This window comes from Rattus rattus, chromosome 8 (assembly GCF_011064425.1).
Source record: "Rattus rattus isolate New Zealand chromosome 8, Rrattus_CSIRO_v1, whole genome shotgun sequence".
Lineage (NCBI taxonomy): Eukaryota > Metazoa > Chordata > Mammalia > Rodentia > Muridae > Rattus > Rattus rattus.
In genome coordinates this window covers 100,636,295-100,659,742 of record NC_046161.1, presented here as the reverse complement: position 1 = coordinate 100,659,742, position 23,448 = coordinate 100,636,295, and the positions used below count along the sequence as shown (strand labels likewise).

The 23,448-nt window shown below is 42.4% G+C and overlaps 3 protein-coding genes across 15 annotated transcripts in view; all 3 read right to left on the bottom strand.

Moving 5' to 3' along the window:
• Positions 1 to 4,782, bottom strand: part of LOC116907649 (microtubule-associated protein 4-like) — a 30,208-nt gene extending 25,426 nt beyond the window's left edge. For 2 of the 13 annotated variants that reach the window (XM_032910737.1, XM_032910734.1), the window contains exon 1: positions 2,313 to 4,781. In XM_032910737.1, coding sequence (XP_032766628.1) covers positions 2,313 to 3,783 — 1,471 coding nt within the window. In that variant the 5' untranslated portion in view covers positions 3,784 to 4,781. Of the gene's footprint in view, positions 1 to 2,312 lie in introns of all 13 variants that reach the window. The other 11 variants (XM_032910729.1, XM_032910725.1, XM_032910727.1 and 8 more) reach the window with 8 other exon arrangements.
• A 6,022-nt stretch (positions 4,783 to 10,804) lies between these two features.
• On the bottom strand, positions 10,805 to 15,934 carry LOC116908263. Its single transcript, XM_032911513.1, is given in 9 exon segments — positions 10,805 to 12,821; positions 12,823 to 12,877; positions 12,880 to 13,353; positions 13,356 to 13,384; positions 13,386 to 14,773; positions 14,775 to 14,809; positions 14,812 to 15,288; positions 15,291 to 15,498; positions 15,929 to 15,934. Coding segments are annotated over 9 exon segments (3,300 nt in total). The 3' UTR covers positions 10,805 to 12,193.
• An 809-nt stretch (positions 15,935 to 16,743) lies between these two features.
• The window catches only part of LOC116907651 (microtubule-associated protein 4), a 96,167-nt gene continuing 89,462 nt past the window's right edge, over positions 16,744 to 23,448 (bottom strand). The window contains exons 4-7 of the mRNA XM_032910739.1: positions 22,906 to 23,028; positions 21,596 to 21,709; positions 19,051 to 19,185; positions 16,744 to 17,933 (exon numbers count right to left, since the gene is read on the bottom strand). Coding sequence (XP_032766630.1) covers positions 16,759 to 17,933; positions 19,051 to 19,185; positions 21,596 to 21,709; positions 22,906 to 23,028 — 1,547 coding nt within the window. The 3' untranslated portion in view covers positions 16,744 to 16,758. The remainder of the gene's footprint in view (positions 17,934 to 19,050; positions 19,186 to 21,595; positions 21,710 to 22,905; positions 23,029 to 23,448) is intronic.

The window sequence follows — 23,448 nt, the reverse complement described above, 5'->3', positions numbered from 1 at the left end:
AGTTGGACTCCGTGAGACTCTTCTAGATCCTGTATATAAATACTGTATATAAATACTGCATATAAATACTGCTCAAAACGATTAAAGCCACCTAGGCTTTGAACTGGTTTTCCCTTCCCACTGTCTCTTTTTCCTTTCTTTTTGTTCTTTTGAGACAGGGTTTCTCTGTGTATCCTTGGCTGTTCTGGAACTCACTCTGTGGCCCAGGCTGGTCTCAAAGGCACGTGTAACCTTTGCCATTTCCACTGCTTCTTTCTTTGCCAGGCTCTCACTTTATAGCCCAGGATTTCAAGAGAAATCCTCTTGCCTCAGCCTCTCAAGGACTAGGATTATTAGAAGCATGCACCTTCACACCCAGCACTGGCTTCAAGCCTTTGTTTACATTGAGTCCTTATTCTGGAAGTTTCTACTTCTAAACTGTCAGCAATTTGGTTTTTAAAACCCAGACATAAATGTCTTCCCCGGAACAATGTTTCAGGACTCACAAAGCTCTCAGCTGTCACCCCCCCAAGCCCCCTGACTAGGTGTTAGGTTGCTTAAGGACAGTGAGTTTCTAGTACCCAGTCAGTGACTGGCGAACGGTAGGCGTGGTAATCACTCTTTCTACAGCTTAGTGCTAGGATTCAAATTTACAGGTGAGTGAGTGGGTAGACTTGCCGTCATTTAGTGTGCTTGTCCTACCAGCACACACTTCTTTAGAATGAACCTGTTCTGAATCTAACAAAATCCTCACATATCACGAACCACGCAGGCTTGGAAGAAAAAAAAGACTATAGCCCTGTGTCACATCCTGAAGACAATGAGAGTTTTGGCAATTTGCCAAGACATGTCTAGCCTATAAGAGCTGTGACTTAGTCCTTAGTCATTCCCCTCAGACCCCCCCCCTCCACCCCAATAGAAATGAAGGGAGAGGGGAAGAGGAAGGAAACAACAATTGAAAGGAAAAAAAAAAATCAAATCTTTACTCACTACTGCCCAGAGGGCTCAATGCACAAACTCTCCATGACCATCATGGGTTTCTGGGGGTGGACAGAAAGATCAAAGGGTCCCATCCATGGGGACTTTCAACGTCCTGCTACTTCTACAGGTTTGCAAGGGTTCAGGGCACCTGGATTCTTATAATTTTGCATCCTAAGAGACTACAGAGGAAACCTAAGCTTTTTTGCCTAGTCCATTTAAAATAAAAACAAAAAGCCTGCTAGTACCCCTGATGGCTGCTCAGGTAAAACTGCTACACAAGCCTGACAAACCAAGAGGCCAATCCCAGAACTCATGCAAAGACTGAAGCAATGACTGGATTCTGCATACAAACCATGGTACATGCCCATCCCAATTATAAATTTAAAATAACATTTCATAAAAATGTACTCAAGAGAATACTGAGAATGTCTCTAGGAAAAGCAACTACTTAAAAAACCAGAACCAAAAAAAAAAAAAAAAAAAAAACCCACAAACAGTAATAAAATGTGTGTTTTAAATCTGTGTTAACAAACACCATTGTGTGAATCGTGGACCTTTGTGGGAACAGAGAAAAAAAAACAGCTTTTTTAGATCAACAACAATGGCAGCAGTGGGGGTGGGGATGGGGAAAGAAAGAAAAGGCAATGAATAAAGCACAGAAGGCAGCCACAGGAAAACAGGCAGCACTGGCCCACTCATTTTCCCTAATTTCTTCTTTTTTTTCTTTCTCCTCCCCACAAATCCTCAAAACACATACAAGAAAACTAGAAGCAGACAGGGTCAAACACGAAGTACATGGGGAGAATATTAAACAGCCAGGTATAAAAGGCTTTCTTTCAACTTCAACAAAAGTAAATCCTTCTCAAAGCAGAAAGGAAAACAGCTTCTAACAAAGTGCGACTTAGCAGTTAGTACTGATAAGCCACACAACTCTAAACAGAGTGAGTCATCCTACAGGCAAGTCAATCAGTCAGCAGCACTGGGATGGATGGTCAGAGCTCCAAGAATCATTTGGCTCAAACCAATGGGATCAGAGGGGTGGAGGGATGGGGGATGGGATAGGGAGGGTGGCATGAGGTTAAGTAGCTCTAGTTTTTAATGTCCACCACTTCTGCCCCCACCCATCACCAACCCAGCCAGCATCCACAGTGAAGCATTCAGCTTGACCCAACCAGATTCACTTTGTTCTCCTGCCTCACTCCCAGAAAGCTTCCAACAAGGGACTTAAGCCTCCCCCCAGGCAGTCCCAGACTCCAGGAGTAACAAGCTGCTGATGCTGTCGGTAATCTATCACTTTCGCTTCTTCCTCACCGTCTGCCGGTTCCCAGGGGAGGCAAAATTTAGAAACATACCATCACGTGGGGTCTCTTCGCACAGCAACGATGGAGTGCTCTGGGTTGCAGTGACCTCAATTTCTTTCTTTCCTGCCAGTGCCATCAGCTGTTTCTCGCCTCCCTGGCAGATGAAGGGACATGAATCAACTCTTGTCTCACTAGTATCTTCCTGCCCTTTTCCCTTGCTGCTTCCTTCGGGAATCTGTTCCAGCTTACTGTGGAGATACAGCCCGACAATGCCCAGTTCCTTCTTCCCAGAGCTGCTGCTGTCATTGCTGAAGTGGATCAGTTCTTCTCTCTCCTTGGCCACTGGTTCCTCGAAGGTTACAGGAGTAGGTACCTCGGAAGCAGACAGGCCAGGCAGCTCCCCAGCACTCAATCCGCAGCCGGCTGGCTGCTCCTCAGCCACTGTCATGGAGCGCCTCATGGCAGGCACTCCCAGCTTCCTGGGCATAGGGCTTGGCATTGGGCTACTGGTGGGGGGCAGCAGGCCAGAAGAAAGCTCCTCTCGGGCAGGCAGCTCAGGGTACTTATCAGCAAGATTCACAGCCGGGGGCACTGAGAGGTGGTAACACTCAGATAGGGCTCTTCGGATTGCCTTTTTCTGCTGGGGGACTTGGTCAAACAAAGGCCCCTCCTCAATAGAACTTAATTTTTCCAACTCCTTGTCCTGGCTTGGGCTTTGAAAGCCTGTATTCAAATTTTCCTGAGTGAGTTCCACCATAGTGATTGGTGGACTGGTGGTGGGCAAATGCTCACTAGTTGGGTCTGGGTGGGTGATAGCCACCAGTAATGGGGACTTATTATTAAGCTGTCCAGAGTTATCATTCGTCATCCCAATCACTGAGCAGCTGGAGACGAGGCCATTCTTCTCTGTTCCTGGAGTTGCAGCCATTGAGACCTGAGGGCTCTGAGTCACTGAGTAAAAGTTGGGGTTCCAAGCACTGGTTTCTTGTTCCTCACCATGTTGAGTGAGAGTGTCTGCAGCCCAGGGGAAATCTGGCTGGCTCTTGATCTCTAGTCCATTCTTCCCCACCACCTTCCCCTGAACTGGAACGGCTTTGTCTTGCCCCTCTGTGAGTCCCGGGTGGAACTCAGCTGCCTTTTGTTGCACTAAGTTCCCCTCCGAGGTCTGGCAGGTTCCTGAAATCACATACCTGCTCTCAAGGTGACCGGAGGTTGCTTGATATGCCTTGTTAGGCTCTTCGATGTTAAGTTCTTTGTCTAGCTTCCCCTCAAACAAGCCGAGCTTATTCTGTTCCAGGAAGCTGGAATTCTTCACAAGCCCGTCTTTCAGCTGCCCATCCATGCTGACATTCATCCCGATTTCATTCAGTTTACCCTCTGTCCTCTGCCATTCAAATCCATCCTGACTGATTTCTTTCGGGGAGTCCATTCTGCGCTCTGAAGGATTGCCTTTAGAGAGCTGGTCGTACGCAGCAGTAAGAGCGGCAGTGAGAGAGGCTGGCTGCTTCTCTGGAAGCGACATCGTCTCTTTCACTGCTCCCCCACTCACTCTTGGAGCTCTCACACCACCCACGTTCACACAGATCTTGCAGTGACATCACAGCAAGTACCCGGGATTCATGGTAAGCTCTGTATTTCTCCCAATCCCCCTTTTCTCCTCAAGCAGTTGGGTGCTAAATGTATTTACCAGGTGTAAAAAGGGAAGAATGAACAAAGAGAAAAAAATACCACTGTTTATTAATCTGTATATATATTTTCCTGCTAGCTAGCATTCTGTGTAGCCCTATAATTTAAAATACAGTACGGTGCCAATTCAGGCACGGAGCACAGTAATTATGTCAGCTTTCACTGATATAGATATATGTATACCCACACATTTATCTCATTCTATGCCTAGCCTGCTGAACTCACCCACTCAAAAAACTGTTTTAAAATAAGCAAGGCTCATTTGCCAATCCTCAGCTGTATCCGCTGAAGAATAATTATTCTAGAAGATTGCTCAAATTTCCACTTAAAACAACACCTTAGTGTTAAATGAAGACTGAGGCATTCATCCCTCGGAAGGAAGGTGGGTAGGTTTTGCTGTCACAGCAACTCATCCCATTTCTCTCAATGGATGGGATCCACTCTCACTCGTGGCCTAAAAATAAATATTCGCCTCTCTTATTGGCTCTCTGTCCCACTCCCATCCTGGGGAGAGCTTTCCCAATTTCTCTATTTATTTATTTAAAGGATGTGCAGTCAAAGAGTAACTTCAGAAGTTGGTTCCCTTCAGCCAGGGGTTCCAGGGGTCAAACTCCAAGTTATGGGGCTTTTTTTACAACAATCTTGTCCACCGAACTGTCTGTTTCCTTATAAAATTCAAAACCTGAGTTCAGCACGCTTTCCAAAAACCCATCAGTTCTACTGCTTGGTTTCTGTGTTGGGAGCTTAATGAAGGGCTCATTTTATACACTTTTAATTCTAGTACTGAAGGGGCAGATGCAAGTGGGTCAGTGGGAGTGTGAGGCAGCTTGGGCTACATAGTGAAGCCCTCTCTCTTAAAAAGATCCCCGTGCAGGGTTGGGGATTTAGCTCAGTGGTAGAGCGCTTGCCTAGCAAGCGCAAGGCCCTGGGTTCGGTCCCCAGCTCTGAAAAAAAAGAAAAAAGAAAATAAAAAAAAGATACTCGTGCACAAAGCTTTGGACATGTACCCCCATAATAAGACACTCATGTCCAGCTGTAAGTCAAATTTGTGCTTTTACTCCTTTCTGCTTTCTTGGTTCCGCCAGGAGCTGGGTGCTGGTACAACCATGTGGCCATGACTTCTGGAGATCAAATCTAGGCCTTCAGGCATACAAGGCAAACACTGAGTGAACTATTTCCTTAATTCTTCCTCTTCAAATCTGTTTATTTACTGCACCGCCCACCCCCACTCTACCCCGTTAGACAAGGCCTACTACTACATAGCCCTGCCTGATCTACAGTACTGTATAGATCAGGCTGGCCTAGAAATCATTACCTTAAGAGTGTGTGGCACTGTACCTGACCGATTCATTTACTTTTGAAACAGTATTACTGTGCAGCCTGTATTGGCCTGTAACTCAGTGTCTTCCTGCTTCCAGCCTTCCAAGTGCTGGGGTTATCCTTACTCACTCTCATGCACAATGTCTCCTCAATTAGCAAAAAAAAAAAAAAAAAAAAAGTGTCATATTTATTTGTGACAGGGACTAAATAAGCATAGGATGAACCCAAACATACTAGTCCATTGGAGTTTCACAGAGCTCTTTCCAGATGTATAAATCACATGGTGATCTTTTATTTAAATGACTCTCCAGCTAGCTCTAGAAGGAAAGAAGAGGCCTTGCCCATACCTGCCATGGGTGACCAGCACAGAAATAGATGAACAATAAAATAGTTCCTTATTAAAAAGAGGTACCACAGAGGCAGACACAAGCAGTCTCTTTGAGTCAAGGACAGCCTGGGCCTACATATATACAGTGCATTCCAGGACAGCCAGGGCTATGTAGTAAGACCCTGTCTCAAAACAACAACAAATGATGTTAGTGGAAGGATAGATTTCCTTCAGCAATGTTTATGTATCATTTGATCTGATTCCTTCCTATCATTTTAGCAGCCTTCAATAACTTCCAAGAACTTTTTTATTCTTTTTTCAACAATGAGATCTGAATGTGGGGCCTCAAACCCAGGGCTGTATTACTGAGCCCCAGTCCTAGGTCCAAGAACAAGCAATGTGGAATGTCCTTTGGTCCTATGATTGGAGGTTCTATTTTATTCAGGTTAAGTCTGATAAGAGTGCATGGATTCCTGTGTCTGGTCACAAGGTAATCTCTTGTCATGCAAGGTTCCAGATGCACTGCCAGATGTTTCTAGTTTGCTGTGCCTGGGGTTGGTATTTAACCTGTTCAGAGCCTTGTGATTTTTATGCTCCATGGTTGGTTTCTCTGAATTCTCATTAGTTACCAAGGCAACACTATATTCCAGATTGACCAACTGTTCCGTTCCTGCCTCCAGGAAACCATCCTAATAAATTATCATCACAATGAAAGTCAGTAATTCTAATTACCATGACCCATGGTACTCCTTACTAATATTAACTGAGGGTTCAGAAGTTATATTGTTTTCTTATTTGGATATATTAATAGTTACACAAATCTATATCCAAAACCAAATAAAAACCATATTTTACTGAATTTTTGGACCATATCTTAGTACATGTTCAACTCAAGAACATCATGACTCTCACTGATTAACATTCAAAAGTTGGGAAGTGAACAGACAGAATGAAAAGACTGAAGTTAGTAATCTGAGTCATGTAAGCTCAAAGCATTAAAATGCAGGACATAAAAACTACCAACAATCATAATGTTCTTTTTTTAAGTAAAGTTCTGACTTTTCCTTGGATTCCAACCAAATAGAAAGGAAATGACCCAACAGAAACAAACCCTGTCTACCAAATGTTTCCAGATCCTCTGCCCATGGAGGCACACAGGACTCCCTAGAGTCTTTTGCAGTTTATCTTCTTTCCCAATCTAAACCCAAAAGGCATCAGAGATTTCACTGGTTCCCCAATGAATTATCTGCCAATGACATCATAACATCTGCCATCTCCTCAAACACCCATGCAACTGCCTGCCTCTATGCCATCTCATAGGCCCTCCAATGCTTTGCTTAGGAACATCTTGGCAACACTTCCTGGCCCATTCAGACCCAGAACTCTTCTTGGTCTTCTATGGAGACTCAGCCCCTTTTGCTTCATCTCCATAGCACATAGCTCATACTTATGTCCGCTATTTGCAAAGCAGCAGGCAGAGTTAATTTGTGTGCAAACTTATACAAATGATACCACTGATAAAGAGTTCAAAAAGTAACATTTGCAATTTGCCTACAGATGAGACATGTCACAGGGAAAAACAGCAAAGTCCCATTTTCTTTCACATTTTCACATTCAGAAGTTTATCTTTACCATGTTTTTTTGAATCAGCTAATGCTCTGTCGGTCAGAGAATAAAAGTTATGGTGAGAATGTGAAGAACCTCCATAAGCAAGGTAGCTCCACGATGGAGTACACGTGTGGATTATGTGAAGCCTAGGTTTCTAGCTCCAACATGGCAGGGGAAAAATATTAGTATCCTTTGTAAGGAGATACATAAATATGAAACTTGATTTGGAGTACTTACATGCCAGGCTGTGGTTAACCCCACCTCACATCTATCCACCCACCAGTCAATGCAGGATAACCAACATTCAGACATATTTAGATGCCCTCTTTCAACCAAGGTGATGGCAGTATCATCCAAGTAGGATAACTTGTGGATAATTGAGAATTAAAAAGAACAGTGCCAGGTCAAACAAATTTTAATAAATGATAGTTGTAAATTCCACTAATATGCTTTGGGGAGAGGGGAGGTCAAGCTGAGCAGAGTAGCACAAAAGTCTCTGGTACTTGAGAGGTAGAGGCCAGAAGGTTAAGGCCAACCGGGGCTGCAAGAAGTCACTATGGAGGAAGCCAAAACCCCAGGCAGTGGAAAGGTTCAGCAAAGGCCAGGGAGACTCAGAGGATTATCAAGTGGGTGCTCCTCAGGTTGTGAGATAGTAGCAACTCCTCTCCTAAGATTACAAATGCTTTTTTTATATACTGAGCATATTTTATTTATGTACAAGGGCTTTGCAACTGTTAAGATTTCTGGGTTTATAAATTACTTCAAGTTTCACACCAAGACATTTTCTTACCATAAACTGACATTCCCAGCTGCTGGCAAACAGTTGATGAAAGAGATGAAGCCAGACAGGAAGGAGAGAGAACAGGCTTCAGTGTGGCAAAGCAAGGGTCCCCCACTGTCCCAGGTCCTACAGATATTGTCACTCAGCTCTACCTGAATTCCAGGGAAATAATAGCTAACAAGAAAAGAAGTATATGCTATAACCACATGAAACACCCTACCAAACTTGTGCTTCCTTTTACAAAAAAAGAAAGGTGCCACACAAAAGACCTTCTTTTTTTTGACAAGTAGGGAATAGGCTTCCTCATGTGCCTCCATAAATTTTTTTCTTCAGCCTTTCTGCCTAGAACAATATGCATCATATGTAAAGAAACCTGCTGGGTTAAGAGCAGCGACTTTTCTTCCAGAGGTCCTGAGTTCAATTCCCAGCAACCACATGGTGGGTCACAGCCATCTGTAGTGGGATTCGATGCCCCTTTCTGGTGTGTGTTAAGAGAGCAACATGTGTACTCATACACATAAAGTAAATAAATAAATCTCTTAAAAAAAAACCTGCTAAAGTTTTCCTCAACTTGAAAGTGGCATGAAAGTGTCAAAAGAGAGAAAAAAAGGTATACTGAAAAGATATTTTAATTCTTCATTTCCAAAGAGGCTAAAGTTAACTGAAAGTAATTCATTCTCAATTTCAAAAATATGTAAAACTCTACACTAAATACTAAGAAGAATACAGCAGTAAATCAAACGTAAACTAAGTGTTGAAAATGCCACAGAATCAAAGGCTTAGAATTTAGTGCTAAACTAAACTAAAAATATGCTACGCATGGTTGCATATTCCTTTAATGCCAGAATGCAACGGGGCAAATTTCAGGTAAGCCAGGACTATACAGAGACTCAAAACAAGCCAGCAAAAACAACAAATAAACATACTAGTTGTTATCTATCTTTTTATTAGGAAATATCTACAGGTTATATGAAATTCTCCCTAAACAACAATTAACAACAAAAACCCAAATAACACTTCTGACTTTAAAAAAGACTTGGGGGCTGGAGAGATGGCTCAGGGGTCAGGAGCTGGCTGCTCTTCCAGAGGTTCTGAGTTCAATCCCCAGCAACCACAAGGTGGCTCACAACCATCTGTAATGGGATCTGATGCCCTCTTCTGGTGTGTCTGAGGACAGCTACAGTGTACTCATACATAAAAAATCTAAAACAGTTTCAGAATTTAGCTCTTCCATACCTATGTATAATCTTGAGAGTTTCCTGTAAAAGACAGAGTATCTTTGTATATATGTTAGGGTGTGGGGGGGATGAAGCAGAGAGAGACACATATGTCTTCTATCTATGGGTAACCAGATGTGGAGGATAGAACAACCTGCAGGAGGAGTCAATTCTCTCCTCTAAGTCCACTGCCATGACAATCAAATTTCAGGTCATCTGCTTAGCAGCAAGCACCTACTGAGCTCTCATATCAGCCAGCATTATAAGACTGAAATCCATTTGACAGAGACTTGCAAGACAGGTGAGGATCAGTAATCCCCAATAACTGACTCAAAGAAAAGAGTAAAGATAAAATTTACTAAGGCCAAATCTACCAGTCACAGACAAAACATCAGGGCATATATGACATGTGGAAAATGCCTGAAACCCCAGTATTGTAGAGACAGAGGTTGTCTACTCACTCAGAGTTTCAGGCCTCCCAGTGTTGGAAGCAGAATCCTTATATCCAAAGAACACCAGAGAAACCAGGAATGTTAAAAATACAGGACTGCCCTTTCAAAAGAGAAGGACATATAACTTGTTTTTCCATCCAGAAAGTGAGGAACTGGAGGTGATTCACAGCCTAGTGATCTGCATTACCTGTTAGACTAGGTTTTATCAAGTTTTCACACCAGAACAGAGGTGGCTAGTCATCTAAATGATCCTTCCATTACCTGTATAGCCAGAGGCTCCCCCAAGCTTCCCCAATCAAGACCACAGCAGTCTAATAGACCAAATGACCTTCATGTTATCTGTATGTGTGAAACAGGCCTTATGCTCTTAAGCTAAAATACAAGCACCCTATCTCTAAAATCCATGTTCAGAGAAGAAGTGATATACATCTTGAGTTGGGTTTTTATGTAATTATGCTACCGTGTGCACAGGGATTATATTATGCCAAGAAAATGAATCTTTTTCAAACTGCACCAAGTTTTCACTCTTACCTCTTCAAAGTTCATTTCCCTGACTGATATATGCAGAGACATCGCCTACCCCACCCTTGGACTGCTGTAGTAAGACCTGCCTAAAACATGAATATAACTACATGTTTATACACTGAGCTGAAAAGCTCATTTAAAAACTGGTAAGTTTTTAAAAGAAAGGTTTGTATCTGTAAGCATGTCATGTCTCATACAGCATCAGGAAATGAATGTCATTATTCCTAACCATAACTTCTTTGGAAGGACATGTATAATACTGTTAAGTTATCATAAACGTAAAATAATAAAACTAAAAATAAATTAAAAAATTTTCATGACTTTTTTTTTTTGGAGCGTGGGGATGGGGTAAGTAGGGTCTCATGTATCCCAGACTGGCCTTGAACTCCTTCCTGATCCTCCTACTTCATCTCCCAAATGCTGGCATTATAGGTGTGAAGTAGAAGCCCACCTCAGTCTAAAACTATTCAAAAAGTATCTACTGATCTTGGAGGTGTTAACTGTTAGAATGTACAGAAGCAGCAAGGAGTTTTACTCAGTCCTCATTACACTCCCCTCCTGTCAGGTATCACATGTCCTCTGCAAGGAGACTCCTTACCACACACACTAACACACACACCCACACACACACACACACACTGAACTAGGGCTCATCTGGCAGGGTCCAGAGAACTCTGCAGGTTTTAAGAACAAACCCACTTTCTAAAATTCCTTGCAAATACTGATCATTTGATTGCAAATCCTGATAAGGGTCTTAGCAATTTACCTGTTACCTTTGATCACTGACAGAACTAATATGGCAGAACTAAAACAAAAGAATATGGTAGAATTCTGGAATACTTTCTACACACTATTCTATTTAATTTTCTGCACTGTTTATAGAGTTGCTGAGAAGGAAAAAAGCAGAAAGATAAAAATTGCATCTGCATCGACTTTCCTCACACCACAAGTATTGCAACCTGGGTGCTCACTCATGCACAGCACCAGCTTTCCCCATGAGGACAAGGCCACACCATGCAGAACACAACCGCACGATGAAGCCACATCTGATGGGCTGCTTGGCCCAAAACAATCGGTGTTTTTGTTGTGTTTAAATTTCTCAAGTTAGTAGCTGGATCATGCAAACTTGTTAAGAAAGAACCATCTGTTGGCTGCAAAAATCTTCAAACACAATGAAATCTCCTCAAAGTTTGGTTCAGAGAGGATATGACTAAATGTGTACCGAAAGGAGGGAGGGCAAACACACCCGGTTCATTGCTCAACCTTAAGAGAAATTCACCTTAAACTCAGTTCAACTATGAGAACTATTAAAAGTCCCAAAGGGCAAAATGAGGAGGAATCATAAGCAAAGTTCATGAACTGTTTAATGAACACAAGCTATGCCCCAAACTCTAATCCATCTACAACTACTAATAATGGCTGTAAGCAGCAAAACTGAAAAACCAGCCTAGCCTACCTGGTACCTTGAGAGATCACTTCCCAACTGCTAGAAACATGAAGTCTATACTATACCTACCAATGCTACCACTGGGGATGATAAGATGCAGCCATACCATTTTCATTTGATCTGAAAGCAATTTGGATATCTACTCCCACTAGCTCAAGCTATTAATATACTATAAATAAACAAACAAAAAATAAAGCCAAGTTTCATATACTCAGCCCATCTATATTTTCTCTGTTGCAAGTATTTACAACAAATACTGGCTGATACTTTCCCTAAACTTTACACATAGGAGGTCCAATATAAAAATAAGAGGACTGCAATGTATTCCCCTCATCACCACAACTTCCAATAAAACTCAAGATTCATTAAATTAAGATGCATTAAAACAGCATGCAACCAAGTCATCAATCTCCTCAAGCTCAACACAGGGCATGCATGCCTTGGCTGAAAAAAAAAAAATACATTAAGTAGCAGTCACAGATTGTCATGCCAACAGACTAATGATCAAAGGATGATTAGAGTCTAAATGGAACCAAGGTACAAGCTGTTTGCTTTTTTTAATGCTGACTCAAAAGCCACATGAAAACACACTTCCCCATGGCAGGGTCATACCACTGGACTTGAGCAGCTTGGATCTCTCTCTTTCCTGACTTGCAGACTTTGGCAGATGTGGAGTAAGTCCTCGAGACTTGGTGGGTCTCATGTAGCCTTTCACTGGCTCTGCCATTTTGCTTTTATCTTCCTTCTTCCTTTCATCCAGCACCTTCAGTTCTGACATCCCTGTTATCTTCTGAGGAGCTTCGACCTCGTTACCTTTGAACTCTGGGACTTGAGGATCCTTGTAAGCAGTCACCACTACGTTACTTTCCCCCTCAACACTGTCACACGAGAAATCAGACTGAAGTTCTGTTGTTAACATGGAAATGCATTCCAATTTTGTGACTTCACATGACAGATTAGTTTCTTTTAATTTAGCCTTCTCATTTTCTGGAGGCAAAAGAGTTGTATCTACCTTCTTATCCAAACTCTCTGGGCCCTTAGAATCTCTCTCTTTCTCATTTTGGTCGTCACACAAACTGAATTTCTGTGCTTTCTGTCTAAGAGGGTCAGGGTTTCTAACTGGGGCAGAGTCTTTCTCAGTTCTCTCCTCTTCCTTCATCAGAGACACTGGCAAATCACCACTATCTGCATGTGAGTCTAGGACTCTGACCTCTTCTGGAAGGCTCTGGCTTTCTGTGAGCACACCAGGAAGCAAGTATCCGTTAGCTGGCTCTGTGGCATGCTGTGCTGGATGCTCAGAGGACCCATGCTGCTCTGACTCAGGTTCCCCTACTGCATGACTTTTAGGGGTTAGCCCTTCTCCATTTGCACTGTAATCAGCAAGCCCACCTTTATTCTTAAGAGAGTGATCTCCAAGACTGCTAAACTTCTCTTGGGCTTCTGTGCAAGTCCCAGCAACTCCTTCTGTACTAGTGGTGGAGGGCACAGCAGCAGGGGGAGCCTTGGGCCTTTCTTGACCTGGGACTCCATCTTTGCTACACATATCTTGTGCAAATAATTTGAAATTATTATCTTGCTCACTTTTTCTGGAACTGTCTGGGAAGGAATTATCTTCCTTTCCTACTTGAGGAGTAGGACAGGGCAGCATTTCACAGCCTGCCGATCCTATAGCCTGTAGGGGAGCTGATTTACTCATCAGCCCCGAAGGCGCTCTCCCAGAGGTAAATGTAATATTTCTATTTTCATCCATATATCCCATTCCTTCAATTCTGCAGTCTCCTGTAGTTTTCATGGGATTTGTTATATCTGTATTAATCTCCAAAATATGCTTCTCAGGAAAACTATTTTTAACCTTTTTGTATTTCCCATCATTACTCCTTTTATTAGGTTTCCCAACCACTGCAGTCTGTCCTGTGTTTTCCTCAGATTTTACTAAGGGAACAAACCCTGCCCCCTGGATTGGGTCTTGGGGGCTCACATCTGTCACCTTGGCAGCTGGTTCAGTAGTAACAGCAGAATTTTGGACTGAGTTGGTTTCATTCCCCGCAGGATCCCCAAGTATAACAGAATTAGACTCCACCTTCTTACTCTTGGTGCCAGCGACTTCCTCTGTGGCTGTAGATGACGTGTGTGAGAACAAAGGAGTGTGTATTTTAGGGGAAATCTGCCCTAGTACACTGTTTTTATGGGCAACATTACCATCATTGCTCTGCTTTTCTATACAAGGTGGGCTGACAATTTCCTCTCTGCCCTCCATTCTGCTGGGCTGTACGGGGTGATTATTTTTAAACCTTTTGTTTCTGCCTTCATTACCTCTCTTTTTAGTCTTTTCAGTAATCCAGGGAATTGACTCGTGATCCATCCAAGGACACTTCCCTTCCTTGCTCTGGTTACTGACGTCCACATTCTTAACCTCAGCTCTTCTTTCTGTCCTACCATCCAAAGTCTGAGACAAACTTGACCCACTTTCCAAAGGAATTAATGGCTGCATGGTGCCTCCCACACCACCATCAGCCACCTCTTTAGCCACCCTTAGCACTGCCTCACTGAGATCTGTAATGGCCCCTGGTTGCTTTGAAGACTCCAAGCATAGCCCTCTTCTAGGATCCTTTATACTCACTACTCCAGTTTCAGAAACTGGCTCACTAGGCAAAGGTACGGCTCTCCCCTCCTTGTCGCTGTCCAGAAGGAACGGCACCTCAGATTTCCCTCCTGACTTCCCTGAGCCTGCTCTGACTTTCCCAGGACCCCTTCCCTTCCTGCTCTTGCCGTCACCTGTCATTGTCTTAAACAGCTCACACTGTGACCCAGGAGCCTGGGTTAATTCTTGTTCTTTCGGCTCCTTAGAAGCAGGCAGGCTGGTTCCTTGTTTTGGCTCGGGGCACGTGTCTAGTCTTCGCCCTCTAAAGTCCCCCACTGCATTAGGACACACTTGCAGAGCAGTAGCTCTACTTCCAGCACGCTCTTCTTTCAGACCATCTTCTAATGGATGGTTTGCTACTGAAGGGAGGGTCAGACTTGACTGCACTTTCTCTGTTGTAGGTTTTGGAACTCTATTCATAATCTCTTGCCCCAATAAAGGGGAACACCCCCCTCGCAGAGTCGACACTTCATGTGCAGAGCTATCAATTGGGGCTCCTTTCACACTAGATGGACTCACTGCCCTGCCTGTATCCACTAAAGGCTTCGGGTGTAATACAGCTGGGGATCTCTCTTCCTCTTGCTGCAACAAGTTATCTTGGTTCTCTGACAGTGGGCTTTTATCTCTGTAGTCATCTTCTACTCTCGGCTTGAGCTGAGCTTTTACCATGACTTCTGGAGGCTGCTCTGGACATGAAGTAACCCTAGGACTCTCAGCACAGTCCTGCTTCAAGATTTCTCTGGATACACATCCATATTCTGTGCTCACAGTAGAAGGCTGGCTGGGGCCCGGACCTGACTTCTGGGGCCCATGAGCTATAGGATGATGGTCCTGCCATCCATCAACATTATCCTCATCCCCAGGGCCTCCAGCTCGGGCCTGAGGGCGTCTTCTTTCCTTTGGTTTCTTCTTCTTTTTCTTCGTCACCAGCGGCATGCTCGCTACATCCCTGGCTTCCCTGCCAGGATCTCTCTGGGCTAGGAACTCAGCATGAGTAACTTTTCTTTGGGTCCCATGCTCGCCACAGGAAGACGAACCAGAGACCCAACCCAACTCAGAAAATGGGCAGGGGCCCAGCCTGGGATCAAGAATCTTCCATGGAGGAGAACCTTCCAGCAGCTCAGGAGGGACCCTGGGAGGCTTAGACCGGGCTGACCTGCGGTCACTGGGTCTGCAAGCGTGTTTACCTTGTGAGGAAGGGAAACCTGTAATACATGAACTTGGCTAAAATTCTAAACAGCAATTTCCTTCTTATCATCTTTATAAAGAAAGTTTAGTGATTCATTTAAGTGATTCACACCATTCATTCATATAAACCTTTTCCCCAAATTCTTCTCATCCTTATCAAAGAACATTATCACAGGTCAAAATTTTTTCCAGATATATTTATAAAAAATTAAGACACTTAAAATCTTCACTTTAAAATATTTCATTTTAACAGAACAGTAAACATGTAAGAAACCCACTTTCTGCCTAAAGAAATGGAAAATACTGAAGAAAAAGCTATACTGTTAATAATGACCACCACACAAGCCAGAACTAAATAATGCCCCACCATAATCCCATCACTCCTGACTTTAACATCCAAGGACTTACCTGAGCAAAGCTCAGGAGGCTGACTGCCAGATGTTTCCTTCTGCTCTAATTTCTCTAATGGAGAACCTTCATCTACTGGCAAAGTAGACTTTTGGTCTGCAGCTTTCACTGGTTCTAAAGGTAAGGGTGAAATTCATAAGTTTTGGAGAAATAATATTCCAGCTAATTTTTCATTTACCATAAATTGGAAATTAGAATGTGTTTTGAAGAATTCTTCTATACAGGTAGAGAAAATGGGAGGGGCAGTTGGAAGGCTGAGTAGATAGGGTTCCTTGGTTTGTTTTTTTCCTTTTTATAATTAATTTTTATTTATATTGTGTACAGGAGAAAGTGTGCCACAGTCAACATGTGGAGGTCAGTTGGTTCTCTCCACTCACAGTGTGGGTACTGGGGACTGAACTTAGGTGTCAAGCTTAATGGCTGATGGCTTTACAATGAGGTGTCTTACGAGCACTAATTTTATCTTTGTAGATGAAACAAATATCAAAAAACCAAATGTTTCTGAAAGCAGGTGGGAATGATCAAATGGAAAGAAGATTTCACTAAGGAGTAACAGAGTAGAGAAGGATGGCTGGGAAGCAGTACACGAGTACAGGGAAGAAAGGGATTTGTTGCAAAGTGAGGAGAGGCTGGCTTTACTTAGAAAACAGTTTAGCCATAAAGGAAGGGAGAAGACAGTGCATGCATACATACATACAGACATATGTCAGTATGTAGATAAGGTAATGATGGTTTGTATGTCTTCTTGGTTTACTTGTCTGCAAGCAAAGCAAGGAGGAACACAGAACGGGACCAGCCATCAGAGGAAGGAGAGGGTCAGAACGCCAACTAGGGAAAGACATGAATGGACCTGGAAAGTAATGAGGCTGTACATTATCAGGAATTACAGGTAAACTTTAGTCTATACCCCAGTAGAGAGAATACAAGAGAAAGCAGAAGGCCGTACCTGGGGAAACCCTGCAAGGAGGTACTGCTGACTGTCCCTCGTGCTGCACAGACTCTAACTGGGAGGCTTCACTTAGCTCTTCTTGGGTCTGCACAGTTTCTTTGTCTTTAATTTGAACTGTGGCTACTTTTGTTTCCAGGGGTAGTGCAGGATCCAAGGGGGGAGTCATGCTGTTGTCCAGAGTCAACTCTGTTCCTGAGTGCAGATCAGCATTCTTAGCTGGAGACGGAGATATGTCCTTGACTGAGGCTACCTCTTCTTCTGAAAGTGGAGTCACATTGTCAAATTCAGTCACCTTTGTTTCTAGAAGTGTGACCACGTCCTTGCCCAGAGCCACTTCTGATTCTGGGAGTGGAGCCATGTCTTTGACCTTGCCCAATTTTGTTTCTGTGGGTGGAGCTGTCCCCTCGCCTAGGGTCATTTCTGTTTCCAGAATTGGAGTCATGTCTGACACCAGGGGTCCAGCTGCTTCTAAGGGTACTGTCACATCCTTTGTCAGTGTCATTATGGGATCTGAGGGCAGTACCACCTCTGTTTCTGAGGACAAGAGCATCTCCTGAGCCACAGGTATTCCTGTAGAAGGCTCCTCATCCTTTGCCAGGGCCACTTCTGTTTCTGAGAGTAGAGCCATGCCCGTGGCTGGGACTAGTTCTAGCTCTGTTTCTTTGGGAAGGGCCACATCCTCAGGTGGTGCCAAATCCATTTCTATTGGAAGTGCTGTTTCTGCTTCTTTGGGGAATGTCATATCCTTGCCTGGGACCATTTCTTCTTCTGTAGGCGGTGCTGTGTCCTTGGCTGAAGATATAACTGGTTCTACAGAGGACATGGTGTCTTTAACCTGGGCTGCCTCTGTTCCTATGAGTAGTTCCATTTCCTGGGTCAGGAACATATCTGATTCAGTGGATGGCTGTGTGACATTTGCCGATATCACATCTGGAGTGCTGATCTCTTCTGTGTCTTTAGTCAGTGTCACGTCTGTGTCTGGACCTGGTGCTGTATCTGTGTCTGGAGAGTCCTCTGATTCTTTAGATGGCACCGCATCAGTGGTTTGTCCTGCCATCATTTCCAATGCTTTAGCTGGCAGCTGCTCTTTTACTGACTCCAAGTCTACTGCCTTGGATAGCTCTAAAGAAATAAGTTAAAAAAAAATTAGGACCTAGGAGAAATTGAGAGATGGCTCAGAGGTTAGGAGAACTGGATGTTTTTCCAGACTTGGGTTCAATTCTCAGCACCCACATGGCACCTTACAACTGTCTGTAATTCCAGTTACAGGAGACCCAACACCTTCACACAGATTATAAATCAGTGCACATAAAAATTTTCCGTAAAGGAAAAAAATCATTAAATAAATTTAGGATCTAGCATTACTCATAACCCTGCATTTAAAATTTACTTTCTGAGCTGGGTATGGTAGCACAAGGTTTCAATCCCAGCACTCAGGAGCGGAGGCGAGCAGATCTATGTGAGTTCCAGGAGAGAGAAACACCTGTCTCAAAAACAAGAAACAAAACAAAACAACAATAACAAAAACCAAATCACTTTCTGGGGGCCAGGATGGTGGCTTAGCAAGGAAAGGTGCTTTGCTGCTGATCGAGTCTGATGGGCTGAGTTCAGTCCCAAGGAGCTACAACGGCCCAGAGGAAGGACTCCCAGAGTCATCCTCTGACCCTCACACACACACAGGAAAAAAAAAAAAAAAAAAACCACCATTCTGGGCTGGAGAGATGGCTCAGCAGTAAGAGCACTAACAGCTCTTCCTGAAGACTTGGGTTCTATTCCCAGCAACCACACGGTGGCTCACAAGCAACTGTAACTCCAGTTCCAGGGGTTTTGGTGCCATTTTCTGGCCTCTGTGGGCAACACACATATAAACAGAGAAAGTCAAACCAGAAACATTTAAAAGTCATGAAAAAAATTAAATGAAAATTTCTTTCTAATATTTGACTTTTAATAAATAAAGGTTTTGTTGTTTTGTTTTGATTTTTTTTTTTTTAAAACAGGGTTTCTTTGTGTAACTTTGGCTGTCCTAAAACTGTATCTATAAAGCAGGCTGGGCCCAAAATCACAAGAAGCAGACAAGTTTGAAGCCAGCCTGTTCCACATAGTAAGTTCCATTCCAGGTCAGATTCTGTCTCACTAAGAAAGATAAAAAGACTGTTTATCTGTATCTGCTATAAGCTCCCGGGAACGCTGGCTACTGACGCCATAGCAGTAACTAATGAAATAGTTGTCAATAACTTACCTGTTGCTGGCTGTGGGGTTTCTATAGTAACCTCTGGGGAAACACAGGGCTCTGAGTGTGGAGAGTCTGGGGCTCCCACAGACCACTCCTGAGATACAACAGCCGTGGGAGCAAACGAGTCACAGGAAAGCACACCTAATATTGAAAAGACAGTCATCAATAGTCAGAGGACATGACATTTGACAGTTTAAGTCAGTGACGTGTTGACAAAAAGAAACACACCCAAAGACCAATAAAAATAGACATTTGCCAGGTAGTGGTGGCCATTGTGCTAGTGCGTGTTTGGTTACTGGGACCAAACACCTGAGAAAAGGCAGACGTGGGGATGCGGCTCAGTTGGTGGAGAGCTTGCCTGGCAAGCACACAGTCAGCACTCAGCACTGCCTCCATTGGGTGTTTATTATGCACAAGTGCACTGTAGCTGTCCTCAGACACAGCAGAGGGCACCAGATCCCATTACAGATGGCTGTGAGTCACCATACGATTGCTGGGATTTGAACTCAGGACCTTTGGAGGAACACTCAGTACTCTTAACTACTGAGCCATCTCTCTAGTCTTTTTTTTTTTTTTTTTTTTTAAAAAGGAGACAGATTCTCATGCTATGTTGTCTACGTTATCCTTAAACTCCGGAGCTCAGGTGATCCTCTTGTTGATAGCCCTCCTCGGTACATGATATTACAGGCATAAAACACACCACCACATCCAGAAAGTTTATTGTAGTTTATAGCTAGAGAGGCAAAATAGGTGCATCTCAAATAACGAACAGTATAGTATGGACTAAGTACTATATCGATATAAGAACTCTGAGGATTAGATTATCACAGAAGGTCTCAAAGAAATCAGGAAGAGAAAAAGAGTGCAGATTTAAGAGCCCTCTTTGCAAATAAAGCAAAGAGACACCAACAAGACAATAAATGCTAAACTGTAAGAGCAATCTTTTTTTTGGTTCTTTTTTTTCTTTTTTTTCTTTTTTTGGAGCTGGGGACCGAACCCAGGGCCTTGCGCTTCCTAGGCAAGTGCTCTACCAGTGAGCTAAATCCCAACCCTTTGTAAGAGCAATCTTATTTAAATAGGTCTGGCATATCCTATAGGTCAAACAGGACCATACAAACCATGGGGAAATTACTTGAAAATCAAATAAATTTAAAATTGCATAGCAAATGTCTTTTTAAGATCTTCATGATGAAGATGAGAATATAAATATTTAAGGATTCAAGCTAATCAGTAACAGCAGAATATTAAAAGTGGGATATAAAGACAGCAGAAAGGCTGATTATGAGACTAACAGTGTGATCTAGATGTGAAGGGACTTAAATTAGAGGAAAGCAAAGAGGATATAAAAGAATGCAAGGCAGGTCCTACAAAAAGTTGCCAAGAGGACAAATGTGGGAACTACTGATAACTTGTTTACAATGGACCTGGCACCACGCTATCTATGTAACTTAATTTTATCATCACCACTTCTCTAGAGTAGTAAGGAATGCCGGCTCCACTGTACAGACTTAAAGGGTCAGTAGGGAGGGCTTTGTTGGCTCAGCTGGGCTGCTTGCCCAGGATGCAAGGAGAACAACCTGGCTGTGATTTCAGTGATTCACAAACAGAACCCCCCCCACCATGGCATCCTCATATAACCTCTGTACTTGGTAAGTAGAAGCAGGAAGAGTAAAAGGGGTAAATCTTTGCTATATAACAAGCATGAAGTCAGCCTACAATATATGAGATCCCATCTCAATAAGAAATGAAAAGTAAAAAACTGAAATTTAGGAAGTAATTTCTTTTAGATCATGAAAAGTAAAATATGGGCAAAGAATCTGACCATATTTTATAGGACTCGAAGTCTTATAAAAAAAAAAAAAAAAAACCCTCAAATGTAAGTTCTCTAATTTGCTACTGGAGACCTTAGAAATCCGTACCTTTTCTGTTTTTCAATTTCACAGTACAATGTATTATATTGACTTAAAGCTATCACTTTGGCTCATGAATACCTGCCCTGTATGTGTATGTTTGTGTATATGTTCATTATATACTGTATTAATTACATATGTATGTGCATAATATACAGGTATATATATGTATGTTTATATATGTGTATGTGCATGTACATACATATAAAATTCATATATCATAATTTCACATTATTTCATATGTGATAGCTCTAGTAACTGGGAGGGAAAGAAACGAGAATTAGGAACTCAAGGCTATCCTTGGTTACATAGCTAAAGCCAGCTGGAGCAGATTCTTTTGATTGATTGATTGATTATATAAGTACACTGTAGCTATCTTCAGACACACCAGAAGAGGGTATCAGATCCCATTACAGATGGTTGTGAGCCACCATGTGGTTGCTAGAAATTGAACTCAGGACCTCGGGAAGAGCAGTCCGTGTTCTTAACCACTGAGCCGTTATCTCTAGTCCCTGATTTTTTATGTAGAACTTACCTCAAAAAACTATATTTTTCTCTTTATCATTTGTCATTTATTATATGGATCTCTATACAATAAATAAATGATAGATGTGACATAGTAAATCTAGTTGAAGCCATACCATAACTGTCTTCCAAAGGATTGTTTTCCTCTATAAATGCAGAAGCATTTGTGGGTCCACTGGAGACAAAGAGCAGATCTGCAAGACCATCATCATGGTGCACGTTAAAGGGATCTAGAATGAAAAAAATTCTAAGACTTATACACAGCGAATATATTTAGGAAGATAATTATCCCCTATCCTACAAATGTTGAATCTGTTACATTGTATTGCCAAGAGTAAATAAATTAAATAGCATGACTACATATGATGAAGCAACAATAAATCTTTACCAATTCACTTGATATAATAAAATGTAATCCATAGTTCCCTTAAAAATCTGATTATTTAAGAGAGCAAACAATCATAAAACTTCATTAAAAAGCACACAATACTCCACTTTAAAATTCTAAAAGGTACAGAGGAAATTAAAATTTCAACATGCTAATAAACATACTTTTAAGATATTAAAACAAACAGAAAAGGGGGACTATGTGATGGCCTTAAAAACAAACACTTAAGTTAGATTCCCCAGATCCCACAAGAAAGTCTGGCATAGGGCTATTTGCTTGTAATTTCATGCTGGAGACACTCAACACGCAAAATTTAAAATTAAACCATAAAATTATGTTGAGCATGAAGATTTGCAACTATACAATGAGATCCTATCTCAGAACAAACCAAAGAAACACACTAGAATGTTATCTGTAGAAGAAGGAAAAAAAAAAGTTTTTTTTTTCATGTGAACATTTATGAAGAACACAGCATTTCAAATGCTCTAACTCCAGAGTTCTCCAGAGTTCCAGTCCAGGACAGCCAGGGCCACAGCGAGATCCTGCCTATCTTTAAAAAATAAAATAAAATAAAATGTTAGGACTGGAAGAAACTAGAGTCTGTTCTCTGGCATACATTAAGCGTCATTATTACTGCAGGAGTTGTTTGGGAAGACCTGGGGTGCTAAGGGATTACTGAACCTATAGTCTGAATGTACATGGACATGATACAAATATGAGCAATTGGTTTTTTAAAAAAGCTAAAAAAAAAAAAAAAAAAAAAACTAAAGTAAGTGCGTACTTCTAAAGAAAGGATGAATAGAGCTGGGTGTGGCTGAGATGGGAGAACTGCCAGTGTGGATTACTGTGTGAGACGCTATCTCGAAGAAAGAAAATAAAAGATAAGTAAAGATAATAGTCCAAGTAAATGCATTATGAGAATGGTTATGATTTGGCCGTGCCTGGCTGAGCTACTCTGAAGCTCTTGGTGGAAGTTACAGCTTTGTCACCTATTATCTCACAGGTCACACGTAGCTGTCACATGCAGCCTGCACGTACCAGCCTGGTTAGTGTCCAGCACTTGCTGAGGCTGGAAACAAAAGCTTGCATCTTCCGGCCAGCTCTGGCTGTTCTGATAGTCCTGATAGTCCACATTCTCTACGAGGAAGTCAGTTGGAGACCCTTAAGATACAGACAAAATAAATTATAAGACACCACTGTTTTCCAACCCACTAGTTATTTACAAAATATTACAGATAGAACAATATAACAGTTACATCAAATAAACACTTTTGGGGGGAAAATTTTGTTTTTTGTATTTTTCAGACCGGGTTCTCCCTAGCTAGGTACTCCTGACTGGCCTCAAATTCAAGAGATTCCCCTGCTTCTGCCTCCTTTCTGGAATGCTGAGATTAGTGGTGTGGGCCACCAAGCCTAATAAGGGTGGTGAGTGGGGCAGAAGCAAGAAGGAAATGGAAAGGTGCTTCGCGGAAAGAATGAGAGAGTCAGCACTAAGAAGGTAATTCTCAGGAAGCACAGATAGTTGAATGGTAAAGCCTGATGACCGAAGTTCGACTCCTAGGACCCACATGATGGAACTCC